Genomic DNA, 17,868 nt, shown 5'->3' with positions numbered 1-17,868 from the left:
ATGCTAAATTTTAAAGTTACATTCTGAGTACATTCCTCAACTCCTTTGCCCTTTTGATTTTAAAAACAGAAGGGGAGGGGTGCCTGGGTGGCTCAGTTGGTTAAGCATCTGACTCTTGATTTCAGCTCAGGTCATGATCTCACAGTTCATGGGTTTGAGCCCCACAGTAGGCTCCGGGCTGACAGTACAGGGCCTGTTGGGATTCTCTCTCTCTCCTTCTCTCTCTCTGCCCCTCCCCCACTCGTTCTCGTTCTTTCTCTCTCTCAAAATAAATAAATGAAAACTTAAAAAAAAAAATAAAGACAGAATGTGAAAACAGCTGTTACAAGGAAAGCACCTACAACCCTACCTTCTCCATGCTTTTTCTCACTACTTCTGGGATATTGTGCTTCTAATAGTATCTGTTACCAAGTTTTGTCCATTCTTTCTTCTCAGTATCTATCATTTTAGCACACCAGAATTGTCATAATCATCTCTAACTAGTCTTTTGTATTTTATTTTTTTCTTTCCTCTAAATTAGCTTGGACTTTGCTGTATGATTAATATAAATATTTTTAAAGCGTCTTCACAATAAAGGTCCTGTTCAAAATAGAGATTTGCTGTTGTCCATCAATTCAAATTCACTTGGAAGGACATGTGTCTTGATTGTTGCTTTTTAATCTCTTCATTTCAAATTGCTGCTCTTGGATCCCCCTATGACCATGTCTGGCCCTTTAAAATGTGAGACATACCATCAATTCTTGTTAAAAACATTTCTCTGTATATACTGTTTCAATATAAAAACTTAATATATTTATTTTCTCTCTTCCTAGGGAGAACTTGTATGCATAAAAGGTCATCTGCCTGAATAAATTACTGTAAAGAAAAGCCAAAGGAAAATATTCTTGCCACATAACTGGACACACAAATAAATATCTTGCTCAAAAGGAATTATTTTTTTCTGCTCATAGGCTCTGAGCCCATTACCATAGCAACCACAACTTGTGTTGTCTAACTGGATGTGAATTTTATACACTGTTATTTGAAATGTTAAGGCAGTAAGTGAAGATAAAGTGCAATTTCTATAATATTTTGGAAGGACTTGTTTATCTCAAAAATCTTGTAGAGGAAAAGTTTCATTGTGCAGCCTACTCATTTGTTTAATGAAACAGTTTATTCAACACTGACCATCGGCACAGCGTGTGCTAAGCATGTTAGAGAAGTGAAAAGCATAAAGAACACTTACCCTGGAGGAACTTCTCTAATAAAATCAGCTTGTCATGGGTACACAGAATGCCTGAAAGAACAGTTTTTTCATAGGGAGTTATCTAATTTTAGAATAATCTGATCATCATAATTAGTCTATTAGGACCTGTAAGTAAGACAGCTAGAGGCTTGTTACAGCTGGTCAGATTGCCCACAAGTATTCAAATACCTATTGTAACCCCTACAGCAGGTACTTTTCCTTTTGGTCTTACAAATGTGTTTGTAGCTACTCTCTGGAGAGGTGAATGTTTCCTTCATTGGAAGTTGAACACTTCTTGGCAGCTGGTACTGGCCTGAGGAAGCTGAAAATGCCCACTGATGAACATGGAAGAAAAGTGTGATGGTTCACCTGTTTCAGGTAGGCTTCCTAAACCAAATATGCAATGGATTCAGATCAAGGTTTAAGCACTTCTGTTTTGGAGGATACAGGCAAAAACTTCAAAGATATCCGTGATGTTTTAAATTATTCTCTTGCCCTGGTATTATCCCTGCCCACATCCCTGGATGGGAAGGATTAATTCCCTGTTCTCTTGTTTCTTTCAAGAATCTTCTGAAACCAGGAGATACATCGTTTAGGTTTAGTATTTCTGCCAAGTAACAAGGAAACCCTGCAAGAGCAAGGGCTGGTATAGGGCACCACATTGTCAGGGACTCAAGCTCCTTGCAACTGAGCACTCAGGGGCTGGCCTTTGTCTCCCTGGCCCAAGGACACATCTTGTTCCACACGGCAGAAAAGGATGAAGAAAAGGCAAAGCGATGCCTAACAGCCAGTTTTTAAGTTCCTACAATATTCCACAAGATTATTTCCAGTTTTATAACTTACTACACAAAAATTGGTCATTCCTAATGGCAAGGGAGATGGGGAACTAGTCTTTATTCTAGGTGGTCTGTGCCCAGCCTAAGAGTCTATTTAATTAACACTCACAGTGTTTATTACATGCTAGACCTTGTTCTGGTGTAATAAGAAGCCTAATGATTTATTGGGCCAGGGATTGACATGATATAGGCAACATTATGGTACTAAAAATAGCAAGAGTGGCTACCATTTACCACCTACCACGTGTTAGACACTGTTATTGAATTTCATATACATGCTATCATTAGTCCTCAAATACCACACTGCAAGGTAGATATTTTTTCCACATTTTATGTGTGAAGAAACCGAGAATGAGAAAAACTAAGAACGTGCCTGAGGCCATAGAGGTCATAAAGTATAAACCTAGAATTTGTGTCTTAGACATAAATATGTTTTATGAAAAACTTCTTCAGAATGAAACACTTTCCAGTACTTGAAGAAAAGTGAGAAGCAGTGAAATGTTGCCACTTGGTTCTGGAGGTAGATTGAATCTTAGCTTTACCATTGGAAGCTCTGTGAACTGGGGCATTTTATTAAATCTTTTTAGGTTTCAACAGTGTCCTCATCTGGAAAAGGGGACAATGACTTCACAGGGTTATTGTAAGGAAAGAGTCCACATAGAACACTCAGCATATGTCTGACACATAGTAAGCATGTGGTGAATCTTTATTTATTGTTATTGTTAGTAGTAGTATTCTAATTTTTTTAATGTTTATTGAGAGACCGAGCCTGAGTGGGGGAGGGGCAGAGAGAGAGGGAGACACAGAATCTGAAGCAGGCTCCAGGCTCTGAGCTGTGATTATAGAGCCCCATGAGGGGCTCTGACCGCATGAGATTATGTCCTGAGCCAAAGTCGGACGCACAACCGACTGAGCCACTCAGGCACCGCAGTGGTAGTAGTAGATGCACCATCTGGGAGTCACTGCAATGATCAAAAGTGATAGAGCTTAGAAAAGAGTAGAAACAGTAGTACAAGACATAAATGTTTTACTTATCAGAAATATAGGAAGACATTCTTTTTTTTTCTTTCTTATTAACTTATCCTGTTCCTTACATTGAGCAAAGTGGAAGCATTATATTTATTATATGAATTTTTCACATTGTGGATAGAACAATCCTAATATACCAGTAAATAGCCACTTCTAACATTAAAAAGTATTTCTAAAAAATTAAAAATGAATTTCTAAGACAGCATTGTTCAAAGAAACATTTTTTTTAAAAAAGTGGCCAGCTTATGAATGAAGGCTATTTAAAACCTTTTTGTCTAGGATTCTTAACAGCAATGAGTCCAACACCAATCCATTGTGTGCCTCAAACCTCTGAGCTTCCATAAGCCTAATTAAAATCCTTGTCTCTTGCTTTGGCATTGCGAGCTAGTACATCCAATCCTTCCCCTTTGCAAAGGGTCTCTCAGCATAGCTATTTCCAAAAAACTGCTCTCCAAAAATCCTCCAATCTACTCTTCTGGGCTACCTACTTAAAAAGGTTGTACATCTTTGTTTGGTACACCCCCCCCCCCTTTAAAATGTGTCCTAGCCAAAACTTCTATTTTAATACCTAGTTAAAACTGCATCCCTAGGACCTACAAAATAAATCCAAGCTCTTCTGATGGCATGGCACAGAAGACTGTTGTCTCTCCTTCCAGCCTTGCTTGGTGCCGTTCCTTATGTCAGATTGGTGTTCCAGTAACATCAGACCGCTTGCTGATTTCCCCACATTCCATGCTTCGTTTGTCCACTAAACAGCGAATCAGGATCTACTAGTGCTGGATGTTTTGTTACATGGCAGGAAGACATGCTGCGTAAGGAGTGCCCTGCCTTCCAGGAACTCACCATCTACTGGTGTTCCAGCCTTCGTTCTTGCCACCACACCTCTGCCAGGACTCTCTTCCTTCCTTGGTTCATCTCATGCTTTATTCCTCAACACTCATCTCAGGCATCACCCTTGAGCTGTGGTCCTCACATACTGTTTTGCATCAGTGTTACCTTTTTCCAGGACTGTTTCCCCAACTACTTTGTGGGCTGGTAGAAAGTAGAGACAGCATCTTATTCCCTGTAGTCTTCTCACTAGAATGTCTCGTATCTAGTAAATGCTAAATAGATTTGACTAGATAGATTCGATTAAATAGATTTGTTCACTTTGACTGAACAAAATGCCAGATTTATACAAAGATATTTAGATTTGCTACCTGGCAAATGTTTACTATTTTTCTTAACCAAGATTAACAATGATGTGGGGTGAGTATACTAGGAAATGGCAGACAGAAGAGAAAGGTCTGAAATTTGTTGAATGTTCGCAGCTGTTCCCAATGCTTCCTTAGTGTTACTTGCTGGAAGGTAACTTTTCTGAGTATCAGCTTTTCTTGCTCTGGACATAGCTAAATGCCTTTATTGATAGTTCTTCCTCAAAATTAAGCATTTCCTTTAGAATTTTCTGAGTAAGAAGTACAATTTTCATAGTATGAGAGCTTTTGGTTAACTTATGTACATTAATTATGATTTTTTTTTGCATTCCCTTATTTTATTCTCTTAAAAATATGCATTTCTTGTGCTATAGCATGGGGTTATAGGAAGCTACACTCATAGCTGAGGCATTTTTGAGTGGGAAGAACGTAAGCAGAGATAATTTGGGCTTTTTCCAAAAGTTTGCTCAGAGACAACAACAAAAACTCTTAGAATGGTAGCCAGGGTTTGGCAGGCCCAGAAATCCAGGGCAATCTAGAATTTCTAGGATTACTATAGATCTGAAAATCAGCAACTTTGTCTGAAAAAGGTATAAAACAAATCTCATTTCTCCAAAATCCTAAGAAATTAGAATGGTTTAGATCATTGGAAAGCAGAGCGTCATGAATGGATAAAGGAAGTCAGATCCCCCAGTACATACACAAATTCAAAATGCTTCCAATCTGATCTAAAAGTGGGTAAGTCAAAACTAGACAAGCTCTTGCACACATAAAGGACTCTATGATTTGTAGGTATAGCAACTTGGAGGTGGCATATCTGCTTCCAAATCAAAGATTTCTTAAAGTTTTTTTTAAATGAAATAAGGACATATGAATATAAGGAATCAAAAGACTTATATTTTGAAGAAATTTGATTTTTGTCATGAAAGCTAATTAGTACATTTTATATATTATAAAAATATTTTTCGCTTATTTTCTTGAAAACGCTATAGGCTTTTTCTTGTTGTGCAATAAAATAGCTTGTAAAAAGCAGCTCTTGTGTTTTTGTTTTCAGCCTGTTCTTCGCAACAGCACACTTTTAGTTGCATCCTGAAACGTGAAAACAATACAAATATTTTTTTAAGTAGCAGTAACATCTAGTGTGGTTTAAAATATGTTTAATTCATTTAACATTTCTAATATTTCATGGTATGGTTAATAGGGCAAAAGCAGTACTAAAAAATTAGTATTTCAAAGTTGACCATGTATTGTTAGAATCAATAATGCACTCTTTTTGTGGAACTGGGGAGAGACAATAATGGTGCTTAAATTTTGTATTTTTCACATTCAAGATGTCATTTTATTTAGTGGAACTTCATGACTTTCTTACAAATAGAAGTGTTAATTCAGAATGCAAAGTTATAAAAATCCCAGCATTTCATTTCATTAATAGTTGGTATGGTGTGAATGCACCCCACCCCCAAATTCCTACATTGAAAACCTAACACCCAATGAGATAGTATTTGCATGTGGGGCCTTTGGGAGGTGTTTAAGTCCTGAGAGTGGAACCATCATGATGGGATTAGTGTTCTTATAAAAGAGACCCCCAGAGCTCCTGAGGCCCCTCTATCCTGTGAGGGCTCCATCAGTGACCTAGCAGTGGGCCCTCACCTCACCATGCTGGCACCGTGATCTCAGACTTCCAGCCTTCAGAACCATGAGAAATAAATTTCCAGCCTCCAGAACCATGAGAAAGCCACTTAGTCTGTGGTATTTTGTTATAGTAGCCCAAGACTAGGACAGTGGTGTTTAAATCATTTTATGTTTTTTTTTTTCAACGTTTATTTATTTTTGGGACAGAGAGAGACAGAGCATGAACGGGGGAGGGGCAGAGAGAGAGGGAGACACAGAATCGGAAACAGGCTCCAGGCTCCAGAGCCATCAGCCCAGAGCCTGACGCGGGGCTCGAACTCACGGACCGCGAGATCATGACCTGGCTGAAGTCGGACGCTTAACCAACTGCGCCACCCAGGCGCCCCAAATCATTTTATGTTTTAATTGAAGGATAGATTACTGAGCGATTATTTAGTAGCAAGGGAGAAGATGTTGATTAATTTTTCTATCTGGAGAAAAAAAGTCCTAAAGAAAATGCCAAGAATAGGGGCGGTTGGGTGGCTCAGTCAGTTAAGCGACTGACTTCAGCTCGGGTCATGACCTTGAGGTTCATGGTTTTGAGCCCTGCATTGGGCTCTGTGCTGACAGCTCAGAGCCAGGAGCCTGCTTTGGATTCGTGTCTTTCTGTCCCTCCTCTGCTCATGTTGTCTTGCTCTCAAAATAAATAAACATTCAAAAGAGGAAGGAGGAAGGGGAGGGGGAGGAGGGGGAGGAGGAGAGAGAGGAGGGGGGAGGGGAAGAAGGAGGGAGGGGGAGGAGGGGGGGAAGGGGGGGGAGGAGAAAATGCCAGGAACAATATTATTTACTAATGACTTGAAAATAGAATTTTCTGAATTTTATATAATCCCAAAGTTTTTGGGAATAAGCAGGCTGAAAGTCAGTGAGGGTAATTAGAAAACAATGCATTTAGTGAGTAAATACAAAATGCACAAAGATATACTAAGCAGTACTTATACCTTATAGTTTAATGCTTCTGAGAAGAAACAAATTCAAGTAGTACCTGTCATGCTATTGTAAAATGGACAACTGATTTTGCTTCTGTTAGAATTCTGGCATAAAAATACAATAACTTGTGTGCTGATCATTTCCTTCTTGTCCCTTAGTTCTAAACCCACCCTTATTCAGCTATAAGAGGCCAGGACTGAGTCTCTTCAAACCACACTTCTCCCTTGACAGCTGTCTCCTAATTGATTTCTGCCATTAAGAGGAAAGAACAGATAATTCCTGTTTGATCATTGTTCTTGAAACCCCAGCCTCCAGTTTGTTCTGCTACTCCCAGAACCAGCCTCAATGTGTCCCTTCATCCTGACCTTATCTATGTTTAAATTTAAATTATGGTCTTGGATTTTATTGCTTGAAATTCTTCAGTATCCTTTTAAATTATTACCCCATCTCAAATTCTTCTTAAATCTTTCTTTGGATTTTGATTGTTACTCAAATATAAGAACCTAATTAGGTATCTTAAAACTTAGAATATTTATCATCTTTTGATATTTGGAGATCTGTATTGGTTCTGTATAGATCAATCCTGATTTTTTAAATTTTTTTTTAATCAGGGTGAAATCCATATAACATAAAATTTTAACCATTTTTATTTATTTAAAAATTCTTTAAATGTTTATTTATTTTTGAGAGAGAGTGAGTGAGGGAGGGGCAGAGAAAGAGAGGGAGACACAGAATCTAAAGCAGACTCCAGGCTCTGAGCTGTCAGCACAGAGCCCAACATGGGGCTCAAACTCACAAACCGTGAGGCCATGACCTGAGCCGAAGTCGGGCATTTAACCAACTGAGCCACCCAGGCACCCCAAATTTTAACCATTTTTAAAGTGGACAAGTAGCGTTAGGTATGTTCACACTGCTGTGCAACCAATCTCTAGCACCGTTTTCATCTTCTTAAATCTTATCAGTATTCTTTATGTGATACTTTCATCTCATTAATCTGTCAGAAACTCTTCATCATTCCCCTATTAGATCAACTGCAAACTGATTAATACCTGCCAGTCTAAGCTTTTTACTGTTTGCCTATATTACCCCAACTCAACATTTCCTCCTATGTTGGCAGGCAGGACTTGTCCCCCTTTTAATATTTAAAATCAACTAAACCACATTTTTAGCACCTATGATAAATACGGTATGTGGTCTTATCTTCTGAGTACTCACAGTTTATTTAGTGAAGGAAGGTAGATTTGAATTTGTGTAAGTTTAATACAAGTATACCACAGGAAAGGCTATAATAATGGTAGAAACAAAGCATAACTGGAGAACAAGGGAGAAGAGAATTACATGTATTAGCCATGAGCATTAGCTCATTAGCCATGAGCAGAGAAAGCCCAAAGGGAGGGAATACGTAGGATGGCAAAAATCTTTTCTAGGAATGATTTGTCACAGGAGGAAATCTTCAAAACTGACTTCAGGACCTTTGGTGTTGATTACAATTTGCATGTAGTGAGGAATCTTTGAGGATCTGACATGACAAATCACTACATGACATCACTACATGTCATAAATCTGACAGCTATATGGAGGATAGGCTGAAAGTGAGGAGTTCTGAAGCAGGGAATTCAGGAGGCTATGGGAAAAGCTCAAGAAAGAAGTAATAAAAAAGAAGAAGTTGTAAGTGGAGCCCCAAGACTTTAAAGGAGGAACAGATCTGTAACATTATGGATGGACATAGGGCAACTTGAAGGGACATGGAGCTTGAAGGAAAGAAGCCTAAGAAGTATCAGCCTGAGAGATGAGAAAAATGACCTTGGCATTAGCTGGGATGGGGTACACAGCACCCGGTGGCTCTAGTGATTGGTTCAAGAATGGATGTGTGACCCAAACTAGGTCAATGATACTGCTTTGGGATTTTGCTGAAAGTGTTGAGAAAGGTTTGCTCTTTCTGCATTAGCTGCCGGGCTGGTAGAACGTACATGAAGACACAGGTGGTACCCCTGCCATGAGGTTTGGGGGTGGTCAGTCTGCCTGAGAGTGAATCTACTACCATCAAGAGCATGGAGTCCAGAGATGGAGAGACATAATTTTTGGATGACATCATGTGAGTGCTTAGGTCTAGTTATAGCAGAAATCACAACTGGACTTCCCAGTTAAGTGAGTTCATTTTACTGCCTAAACCAATTCAAGCTGAGCTTCTGCCCCTTGTAACTGAAAGAGAGCCCACCATTATCTTCTCATTCCCCACATTCCCATATGCCATCATGTAATGTGAATAACATTTCCTGTAAGGTTGTCTTTATCTCCACCACTGAAGCTATTACTTTCTCAATGGCCAAGACCATGTCTCTGTGTTCCCAGTGGTGCCATGCACAATGGTTGTGCCCTTGATCTCTGTTTAGTAAACATTTACTGGAATCTCAGTATGTGGAGACATATACATACATTACATAAGAAATGAACTATGCTTACCTAGATTTATGTTCAAAATCAAAACTGTGGCCATAAATGTTTCCAAGAGCAACACTCTTCCCATCAGACAGCTAATTACTACAATCACTGTCTGCGCAGCTGTGCCCATAGTCGATGCTTTGCCGCTGCTGCTGTCACTGCTGCCACTGCTGCTGCTGCCACCATTGGTGCCACCACCACTAGCGACAGACTGTGCTGGTAGACTCAGAGTCCCAGATTCCACCCGGGCAATATCATCCAGTATAAATTCAATCTTATAATTTTTTCCTAGGAAGAAACATCATTATAGAATTTGACTTCCTTTTATAATTTGTTTGTTTTCACACAGACCCAGTTGGGTTTTCATTGACTTAAATGTACTGTATAATTCCTAATGAAGTATTTTTGGAAATTGAGCCAAATAGATTCATTGAAGTATAAACATGCATAGAGGAGGTCTCAGAGTTAGAGTTCCAACTGCCCATCAACTGTGGGCAGGGGAAATCTGGCTAGATTTTCTTTCTGTAGCATCAGTACTTGCTTCTTAGGGATATCTTCCTAGTGCTCAGGACTAGAGAGAGGCTGCTTAAAATGAGGGACAGTAGGGAAAGGAAGTAAAAATACTGAGCCGCTGTTCCATCCCTGGATACTTGACCTGGAGTAGAGAAGCCTCAGCCTCAGCTGAGGGAGATGGGGTTGGATACCGAAATACTAAACTTTTTATTTTGAAAAGTTTCAATCACAGAAGAGTTGGAAGAATAGTACAACAAAAACCATATGCCCTCCATTTTGATTCAACAATTTTACTGTTTTTCACACTTCCTTTAAGTCAGATGCTATTTTTGTGTTGCACGATTGTGACCCTTTCTTCTTACTTCCATGCAGACAAGCTTAAGGAAACTTTTTAGATATTTTTAGAATGTGGAACATAAAAAGCTTATCCAAATATTTTTTAATACATATGTTAAATCTCCCCGGTTTTGAACATGAGATAACCAATATATTTTTCCTTGACATAATTGCTTCTACAACTCCTGCTGTCATTAATAATGGCTACCACACCGAGTTTGCAATTCTTGTCCAACCCTGAAGTTTTCATTCCTCTCCTTCTATTATCTTTTTTTTAAAAAAATCATTTCTGTTTTCTTTCTTTTCCTCTCTGTCCCTTCATCCCTCCCTCCCCCTCCTTCTTTCTTCCCTTCCCTTCCCTTCCATCTCCTTTCCTCTCCTTCCCTTCCTTTCCCTTCCCTTCCCTTTCCTTTCCTTTCTTTCAGAGTATAGTTAGATCTGGACCTCATTGTGCTTTCACAAACAATGCCAGTGCATTCTGTAACTTTCAAGACAGACGGTCCTTGTTCTATAGAATTTTCTGCCACCATTACAATCCATGACAATGGCGTATTTAAGTCTTTCCTTTTTTCAGTTTGAAAAAAACTGAAGTTTCGTGGCAGACGTATTTTTTTCTTAAAATGTACTGTATTTTCAGTATGTTTTATATATACTGTGAGGAAGCCCAAGAGAGCCTTGTGGAGAGGCCACTCCCTGCAGGAGAACTGAAGAACCTGGCTAAAATCCAGAATCAAAACCTTAGGGATATGATTTCAGTCAAGCTATCCCAGCTAAAGCTCCAGACATCACTGAGCAGATATAAGCCATCCCTGTCCAAATTCCTGGCCCACACTGTTGTGAGCAAGTGAAATGGTTGTTGTTTGAGCCATTAGATTTGGGGCTGGTGTGTTATGTAGCAATAAGAACAGAAACAAGCACTTTATATCATATAGGTTGCCAGGTAAACATGTCCCAAATGTTGTTATCCACTAGGAATACTATTTTTTTATCCAGATTGCTCAAAGATGCAGATTCAGCTGTTTACTTTATTCTTCTTGCACCCTTTTCTCACTTAATTCTCACATCCCCATTTTCTGTGTGAGAAACCACAACCCATACCTCCTCTCTATCTTGGCCCCTGCTTTGCTTCTTATTGAGCTAAAAGTAGAAGAGGGTGTGGGGCCACACTGTCAGGCTCTCGGCTGATCTGCAAGGGGATTTCCCACTTCCAGTAACTATGGGGGTTGCCTACCAGAAAGAGTTACAAAAACGATGCTTTGTTATTTTTTTCTCATGTGCTTTGTTGTTATTACAATTTTATAGTGGTTAATCTACCAATTAGATAACTGATCTAAAGATAATGAAGAGATGACTGTCGTTGGTGTTCCTTACTATATACAACCAGAGAACTGAGACCGTACACTTGATGAAAGTAAGAAAGTAGGACAGCAGGTAAGCAAGTAAGAAAGAGATTAGAAGCAATGGCTGTTCTCCATAGCAGTCAGATAAATACTTCGAGGGAAGCTTTGAACTAGGAAGGAAAATTTAGTGTATAAAAGGGGAATGATATTTTGTTATCACAATAAAACACCAAAACTTATATTATTGTTTCAGCATTCCAGTGATACTGGTTATTTTGGAACATTGCTATTTGGAAGTGGCACTTTGAAGAACATAGCGTCCAGGTTGGTTTTTGCCACTGGGTACCATTTGGGTCCACCTTCATGAGGCAGTGGACAACCTTCTCTTCACCTGGGTTCTTGTTAAGTGCCTCACTTCCCAGAAGAGGATCCCAGTCCTACTACCATTTACACTGACTCAGAAAGACTTAGGTTCTGCCCTTAACCAGCAAGTGTATAGGGCACTCTAGGTACCTGTCTAGGATCACAACTCATTTTCATTTGAGTCCCATCGAACACTGGGTTGAGATACTGCTGCCTAGTAGGCAGACCAAGCTTGTCTGGTTTAGGGTACCATCAAAGCAAGAAGAAGTAAAAAATAAGAAAAAAGAGATTAGGGGGAATGATTTTTGTCTTTGATATTTAGTTGATATGAAAAGAATCAGACTATTATTGGAATTTCTTTTACTTATTTTACTCTTCACTTTTTACCTTTATTCTCACCTTTAGTATGTATATATGTGTGAGAGAACAGTGGTAAGAAGTGGGGAGTACCAATATAACTTTTCAGAAGTTAGGGCCTATAAAGTTCTTAAATGGGCCCAGATTAATGGTAAACAGATTAACAGAAGCCTGTCTCAAGTATAAGTAATTTATCGATTTCTCTCTTTTAGATACTCCACAATCTATCACCAGTAGATATTCTACAATCTGTTTTGGCCTCAGTAGGAAGGCTTTTACCAATTGGAGTTATGCCATCAACCCGTATAACGATAATATAAGAAACATCACAGTAGAAGTTATAACTATTTATTGTAATATTGAAGATATCACTTCATACAGATTCATTTGGTATACTTTATGAAAACTCATAGGACACATTTGTTCTGATCTCAGAAAAGTTATAATTCTCCACAACAACTGGTTTGTTTACTGGTTTTTCCTGATGGGCACTGTGGAATCATAATGCTTATGTTTTCTCCTTTGTAATGGCTTTCAGAAAGCTTAGAACCCACTTTTCAGTCCAACTCTGAACCCCTGCATGGGGCATTAAAGTTATATTAGCCTATCTTATCCTCCCTTTTCTTCAATTTGAAAATCTATGTATTGCTTGTTTTTATTATAAATGTAATGCATATTTAGTGAAAATTTAGAAAAATCAACCAATGGATAAAAATATGAATCATGATATAATTTTGATGCACAGCCTCAGATTATCTGTTTAATTTCCTTTCCTATTTTAATTTCTATTTTGTTTTGGATACTTTCGTAAGCTAGATGTTATCTGAAATGTTCTTTGAAACAAGGCAGGTATAGTGTTCCAATTTCTATAATTTATTGATCAGAGTATTATAGAATGCTTTGTTCAATTATAATTATCCCTATTTGTGGATGTATATGTGAAGATCCAAAATAGTACACTCACCTGTTCTAAGAAGAGTAAGGTCTGTATAGTTGGCCCAGCAGCTGCTGAATGGAATTGTTGTATTTCCACTAAGACCAGTGATGTGGTTATTATTGGAGTCCTTTAGTATGGCCTTCAAAGTCAGTGAAGTAATCCCAACTGATACACAATTACCCTAAAGAAAAAAGTAATAGATGGGGCGCCTGGGTGGCTCAGTCGGTTGGGCAGCTGACTTCGGCCCAGGTCACGATCTCACGGTCTGTGAGTTTGAGTCCCGTGTCAGGCTCTGGGCTGATGGCTCAGAGCCTGGAGCCTGCTTCTGATTCTGTGTCTCCCTCTCTCTCTGCCCCTCCCCCGTTCATGCTCTGTCTCTCTGTCCCAAAAATAAATAAACTTTAAAAAAAAAATGTAAAAAAAAAAGAAAAAAGTAATAGAGAATTATAATTGTCCTGTTCCCATGCTTTTTTTTTTAAGATATGCAAAACTGTATTATTTAAAATGCCTCAATACAAATCTGAAATCTGTAGAAGCTTCTCCTGTACAAGGAGTTCACAAATATGGGTGGGCAGTGGAACAAGTTCATTGAAAAGGAACATTTTTAAAACAGTAAAATATTATATCCACAGGTTTTAGTCCAGTTTTCAAGGGGTAGTGAAATCCTCAGGTTGCCAGCATACCAGGATTACAGAAGTTGGCTCACCTTCCAGAATTTATAGCTTAATTCCTTCACTCAGTTAAAGCTCTGGGTTATAACTTACATCTGAATCTACTGCCTTTACTGCAGGTTGCTGAGAAAATGGCTGTCCTGGCTGTGCTGCCACGGGCTGAGTGATCACTGAGAGTGAGGACACAAAGGCCACATGATGAACAGGAAATGCAAACCTTTCAACTGGTTGGGCAGTCACCTGTAAATTAACGGTCATGAGTGATGAAGTGGTTTTCACATGATAAATTACAGTCAGTAGCAAATTCATCTTAGGCCAAGTGTAATATGTAATAATAAGCGTAAAAATATGCTTAATATGTGAAATTAATTTTCTTAAAATATTTCCCCCTGATCAAATTCATGAAGCACTGTTATAAATATTCAAAGAAAATCACATTTTATACCAATAAATAATTTTTTAGAAGATATGCTCCTTTTTCAACTACTTTATCATTTTAGTATACCATTAAAAATAGCCAATGTTGGGGCACCTGGGTGGCTTGGTCGGTTGAGCGTCTGACTTCAGCTCAGGTCATGATCTCACGGTCCGTGAGTTTAAGCCCCGTGTCGGGCTCTGTGCTGACCGCTCAGACCCTGGAGCCCGTTTCAGATTCTGTGTCTCCCTCTCTCTCTGCCCCTCCCCTGTTCATGCTCTGTCTCTCTCTGTCTCAAAAATAAATAAATGTTAAAAAAAACAAATAAACATTTAAAAATAGCCAACGTTAATTAGAAAGACATGCTCTCTAAATTATTGCATTGAAATATAAAGAGTTAAAATAAGAAATAAGCAGCAATGTTTTAAATACCTAAGGTATATTTTTCTAGTTGCCCTTTCTTACCTTAATCCAGGCAGAGTCACTTGGGCTGGGGATGGGATTGGTTATAGACATGGAAGAAATATTAAATCCAAGGATACTACTGGTTTTTCCTGAAATGACAGCTTGTCCAAGAGAACCAACAATTTTTTGGAGTTCAGATAACTGCATCTGACCTATGGGGAAACAGTAATATGTCATATGTGATCTAAGAATATAGCATTATGAGAGTTTTTCACTTTAGTTTTTGTTTGCGCTCCTCCATCCAAATTATGGAATGCTTTAGCTTTTTCTTTGCACATGAGCTCAACATGATAAAGTTATATGAATGAGCTTAGGAAAATGGAGAACTCTGGAGAATATGTTTTTAAGCTGCAATTAAAGAAAACCCAAAGGTAGATAAAATAGACACAAGAAAAATGAATGACAGCATAGTGGGAAATATGTTTCTTAATTTAATACGTTCCCATGTCCTTCTTTGTTAAGAAGTGAAGCACTGTCATGCAAGTTTATTGCCACATAGCATTTTTTTAAAATAGAATTCTAACGTAAGGATAATTAGCATCATCGAATCTATACAATTTCTGCTAGTAAGTTCTGAAATTAACACTACATTACCCACAAATTGTTACTTGCTTTGGACCTTGATTTTCAAGTTTAATTTTAACACTACAGGTAGTTTCTATTGTCTTTGTCTAGCTTGGCGGGTCCTCGTAGACCTGCTGCCCCCACAGTGCTCCTTTCCTAAGAAGGGGCACCTCTATTCATCATACTCATTTGTCAGAGCCTGCTACTTTGGCTTGATCCCTTCTTCTACTTCATTTCTCCCCCATACCGTATAATCAGTTACCGATTTCTCAATCTCTCTGTCCCCACTGTCAAAATCGTAGTCAAAGCCATCATTGGGGGAAGGGGGTTACTAAAACAACTTTTAAACTGGCTTCCTGTATCCATTCTCCTTCTTCCACTCCATTCTATACACTGTCGTCAGGGTGATCTTTTAAAAAACAACTCTATGGGGGCGCCTGGGTGGCGCAGTCAGTTAAGCGTCCGACTTCAGCCAGGTCACGGTCTCGCGGTCCGTGAGTTCGAGCCCCGCGTCGGGCTCTGGGCTGATGGCTCAGAGCCTGGAGCCTGTTTCCGATTCTGTGTCTCCCTCTCTCTCTGCCCCTCCCCCGTTCATGCTCTGTCTCTCTCTGTCCCAAAAATAAATAAACGTTGAAAAAAAAAATTTAAAAAAAAAAAAAAACAAAAAAAACAACTCTATGCAGGATATTTTTGGTGTACTCTGAATCTTGACAACACCTCGTGCTTAGGTATCCAGTGCCTTCTAGATCCAGAGTCCTGCCTTGAGGATGAGGAGCACTGCATTTCTTCCATTAAGGCTGAACCATGAAGCTCAGTGTGCTCATGAAGAAGGAGGCAGCTGATCTCACAGAACACTTTCAAAATCGTGGTCCTAGGGAATTTCAGTCCTGTCAGTTTAACAGGTCTCTTTTGGTTGACTTAGACCCTCTGAATAAATGCTCAGTCTTTCAGACTCCTTCTTCCCCCCCATTCCCTCCATATACTCTCCTCCAAGATGGCTTCCCAGGCATGAGGGCTCAGGTGACCCAGGGGTAGCAGTACAAAGTTGCTTCATATCCACAGACTACTATTACCACTCATCCTCGCTGGTTTTTGGTGCAGCGTGGCAGGTCTGACCTGCCTGCACTGTTTACACATTTTCTCTGGCTGCTTGACACATGAAGGCACCCATTTCTGCTAACTGCCACCTTAAGAAACCAAAGTCCTTAACCTGAAGAGCTTTTATCCCTGACCAATCTGTTTATCGAGAGGTCCCCTCTGTAGGGATCCATTGAGGGACCCCTTTCTAGACACCTGGGAATTCCTGGATATCCTGACACTATGTGAAGGCCATGGAGAGCCAGGAGTATTACTACATGCACATCTTTCTTGCCACTTCCCAATATTTTGCTGTGAAATTCCTCTTTGCCAAGTTGTAGGGCTTTCCTTAAGCCATGAGTGATGTCCCCTAGAGACAGAAGGTGAGAACTTTACCCAGTACCCAGGTTTATACATGATAGAGTCCAGGTGTGTATGAAAAAGATGCTGGACAGAGATCAGATAGATCCAGATTTTCTGAGTCTAAAATTTATATAGTTTGGAGGCTCTCTTTAAGAAAAAGAATAAGGAAAGTGCTTATTTTTGCAACTTTTATAATAACAATGATTGGACCACATTATTAAATGGACCCTTCTCCCAGAGTCTTAAAAGTTCAAGTCCCTCCCATGACTTGTACAAGTGAAAGGCCTGGAAGCTTAAGCTTCATTAGCTCGATGCTAATCTTCCTCTGACAGGGATCTACGTCTCATCTTTTTGGAGATGAGTGTGCCTAGTTGACACTTGTGCTTGATTACTGGAGGCAATGGCATGGTTGGGGATACATGCCGGAGATGCATGCCAAGAGGCCAGGATGGTACAGTTGCACCTCAAGAGAGGCTTGTGACCACCTACCCTATAGCAGCGACTATGAAAGCAAGAGGCCACATGGAGGTCTGAAGACAGGAAAGTCCCCTTGGTATTCAGATACCAAATTAAACAGATAGAAAGGAAAAAATCTGAAGGGCTGAACATTTACCCAAATGCCCAAAGTGAGTCACTCTAAGGACATAATTTAAAGCAGCAAAGATACCTCTGATGTGACAGCTGAGCTGATTTTCATCTGATACCTAGAAAATGGGGGTATGGAGAGTAAGGGACAGGGAAAAGGGTGACGGCTGGGGACACTGATTGGATCAGTCACAGGAATTAAAGACAGAACATATTCTCGCACCTTTGCATTTGCTAGGGTAAATCTGTGACTTTACTACAGCTCAGCATCTCCAAAGATCTACTCTTCTCCTTAAGGAAACATCCACAGTCCTTTCAGCTTATGAAGAGGAGAGCTTCTTTTGGTTTCCCATTTCCTTACACTTGAACATTCTTACCTTTCTCTTTTCATAGACTGATTCTTTTTATGCTTAATCTCTCAGCTATAAAGTCACTTCCTTATGTCACCTCTCAAATCTTCTGTGTTAGCTCAAATCCTTTTGTTGAATTTACTAATTGCTACAATAACAAAATAGAGGCTATAGTTCCTTCATAATTCCAAAACAGTTTGGGATTACAG

The 17,868-nt window shown here is 39.3% G+C and overlaps 1 protein-coding gene and 2 long non-coding RNA genes across 4 annotated transcripts in view; 2 read left to right on the top strand and 1 right to left on the bottom strand.

Annotated features, from left to right (window-relative positions):
- Positions 1–243: 243 nt before the first annotated feature.
- On the top strand, positions 244–1,266 carry LOC121042871 (uncharacterized). The gene is made up of 2 exons (XR_005796500.1): positions 244–720; positions 813–1,266. It is a non-coding gene; the product is annotated as an uncharacterized LOC121042871 (long non-coding RNA).
- A 3,208-nt stretch (positions 1,267–4,474) lies between these two features.
- Positions 4,475–17,868, bottom strand: part of PKHD1L1 (PKHD1 like 1) — a 162,011-nt gene continuing 148,617 nt past the window's right edge. For both annotated transcript variants that reach the window (XM_040494266.1, XM_040494267.1), the window contains exons 74-78: positions 14,721–14,872; positions 13,934–14,080; positions 13,197–13,350; positions 9,345–9,611; positions 4,475–5,372 (exon numbers count right to left, since the gene is read on the bottom strand). In XM_040494266.1, the coding sequence (XP_040350200.1) occupies positions 5,362–5,372; positions 9,345–9,611; positions 13,197–13,350; positions 13,934–14,080; positions 14,721–14,872 (731 nt within the window). In that variant the 3' untranslated portion in view covers positions 4,475–5,361. The remainder of the gene's footprint in view (positions 5,373–9,344; positions 9,612–13,196; positions 13,351–13,933; positions 14,081–14,720; positions 14,873–17,868) is intronic.
- LOC121042870 (uncharacterized) lies at positions 10,577–14,307 on the top strand. The gene is made up of 2 exons (XR_005796499.1): positions 10,577–11,603; positions 13,960–14,307. It is a non-coding gene; the product is annotated as an uncharacterized LOC121042870 (long non-coding RNA).

This window comes from Herpailurus yagouaroundi, unplaced genomic scaffold, assembly GCF_014898765.1.
Source record: "Herpailurus yagouaroundi ecotype Mexico unplaced genomic scaffold, PumYag 186, whole genome shotgun sequence".
Lineage (NCBI taxonomy): Eukaryota > Metazoa > Chordata > Mammalia > Carnivora > Felidae > Herpailurus > Herpailurus yagouaroundi.
Note: the sequence above shows the minus strand (reverse complement) of the source record. Positions and strands in the feature narration are given on the sequence as shown.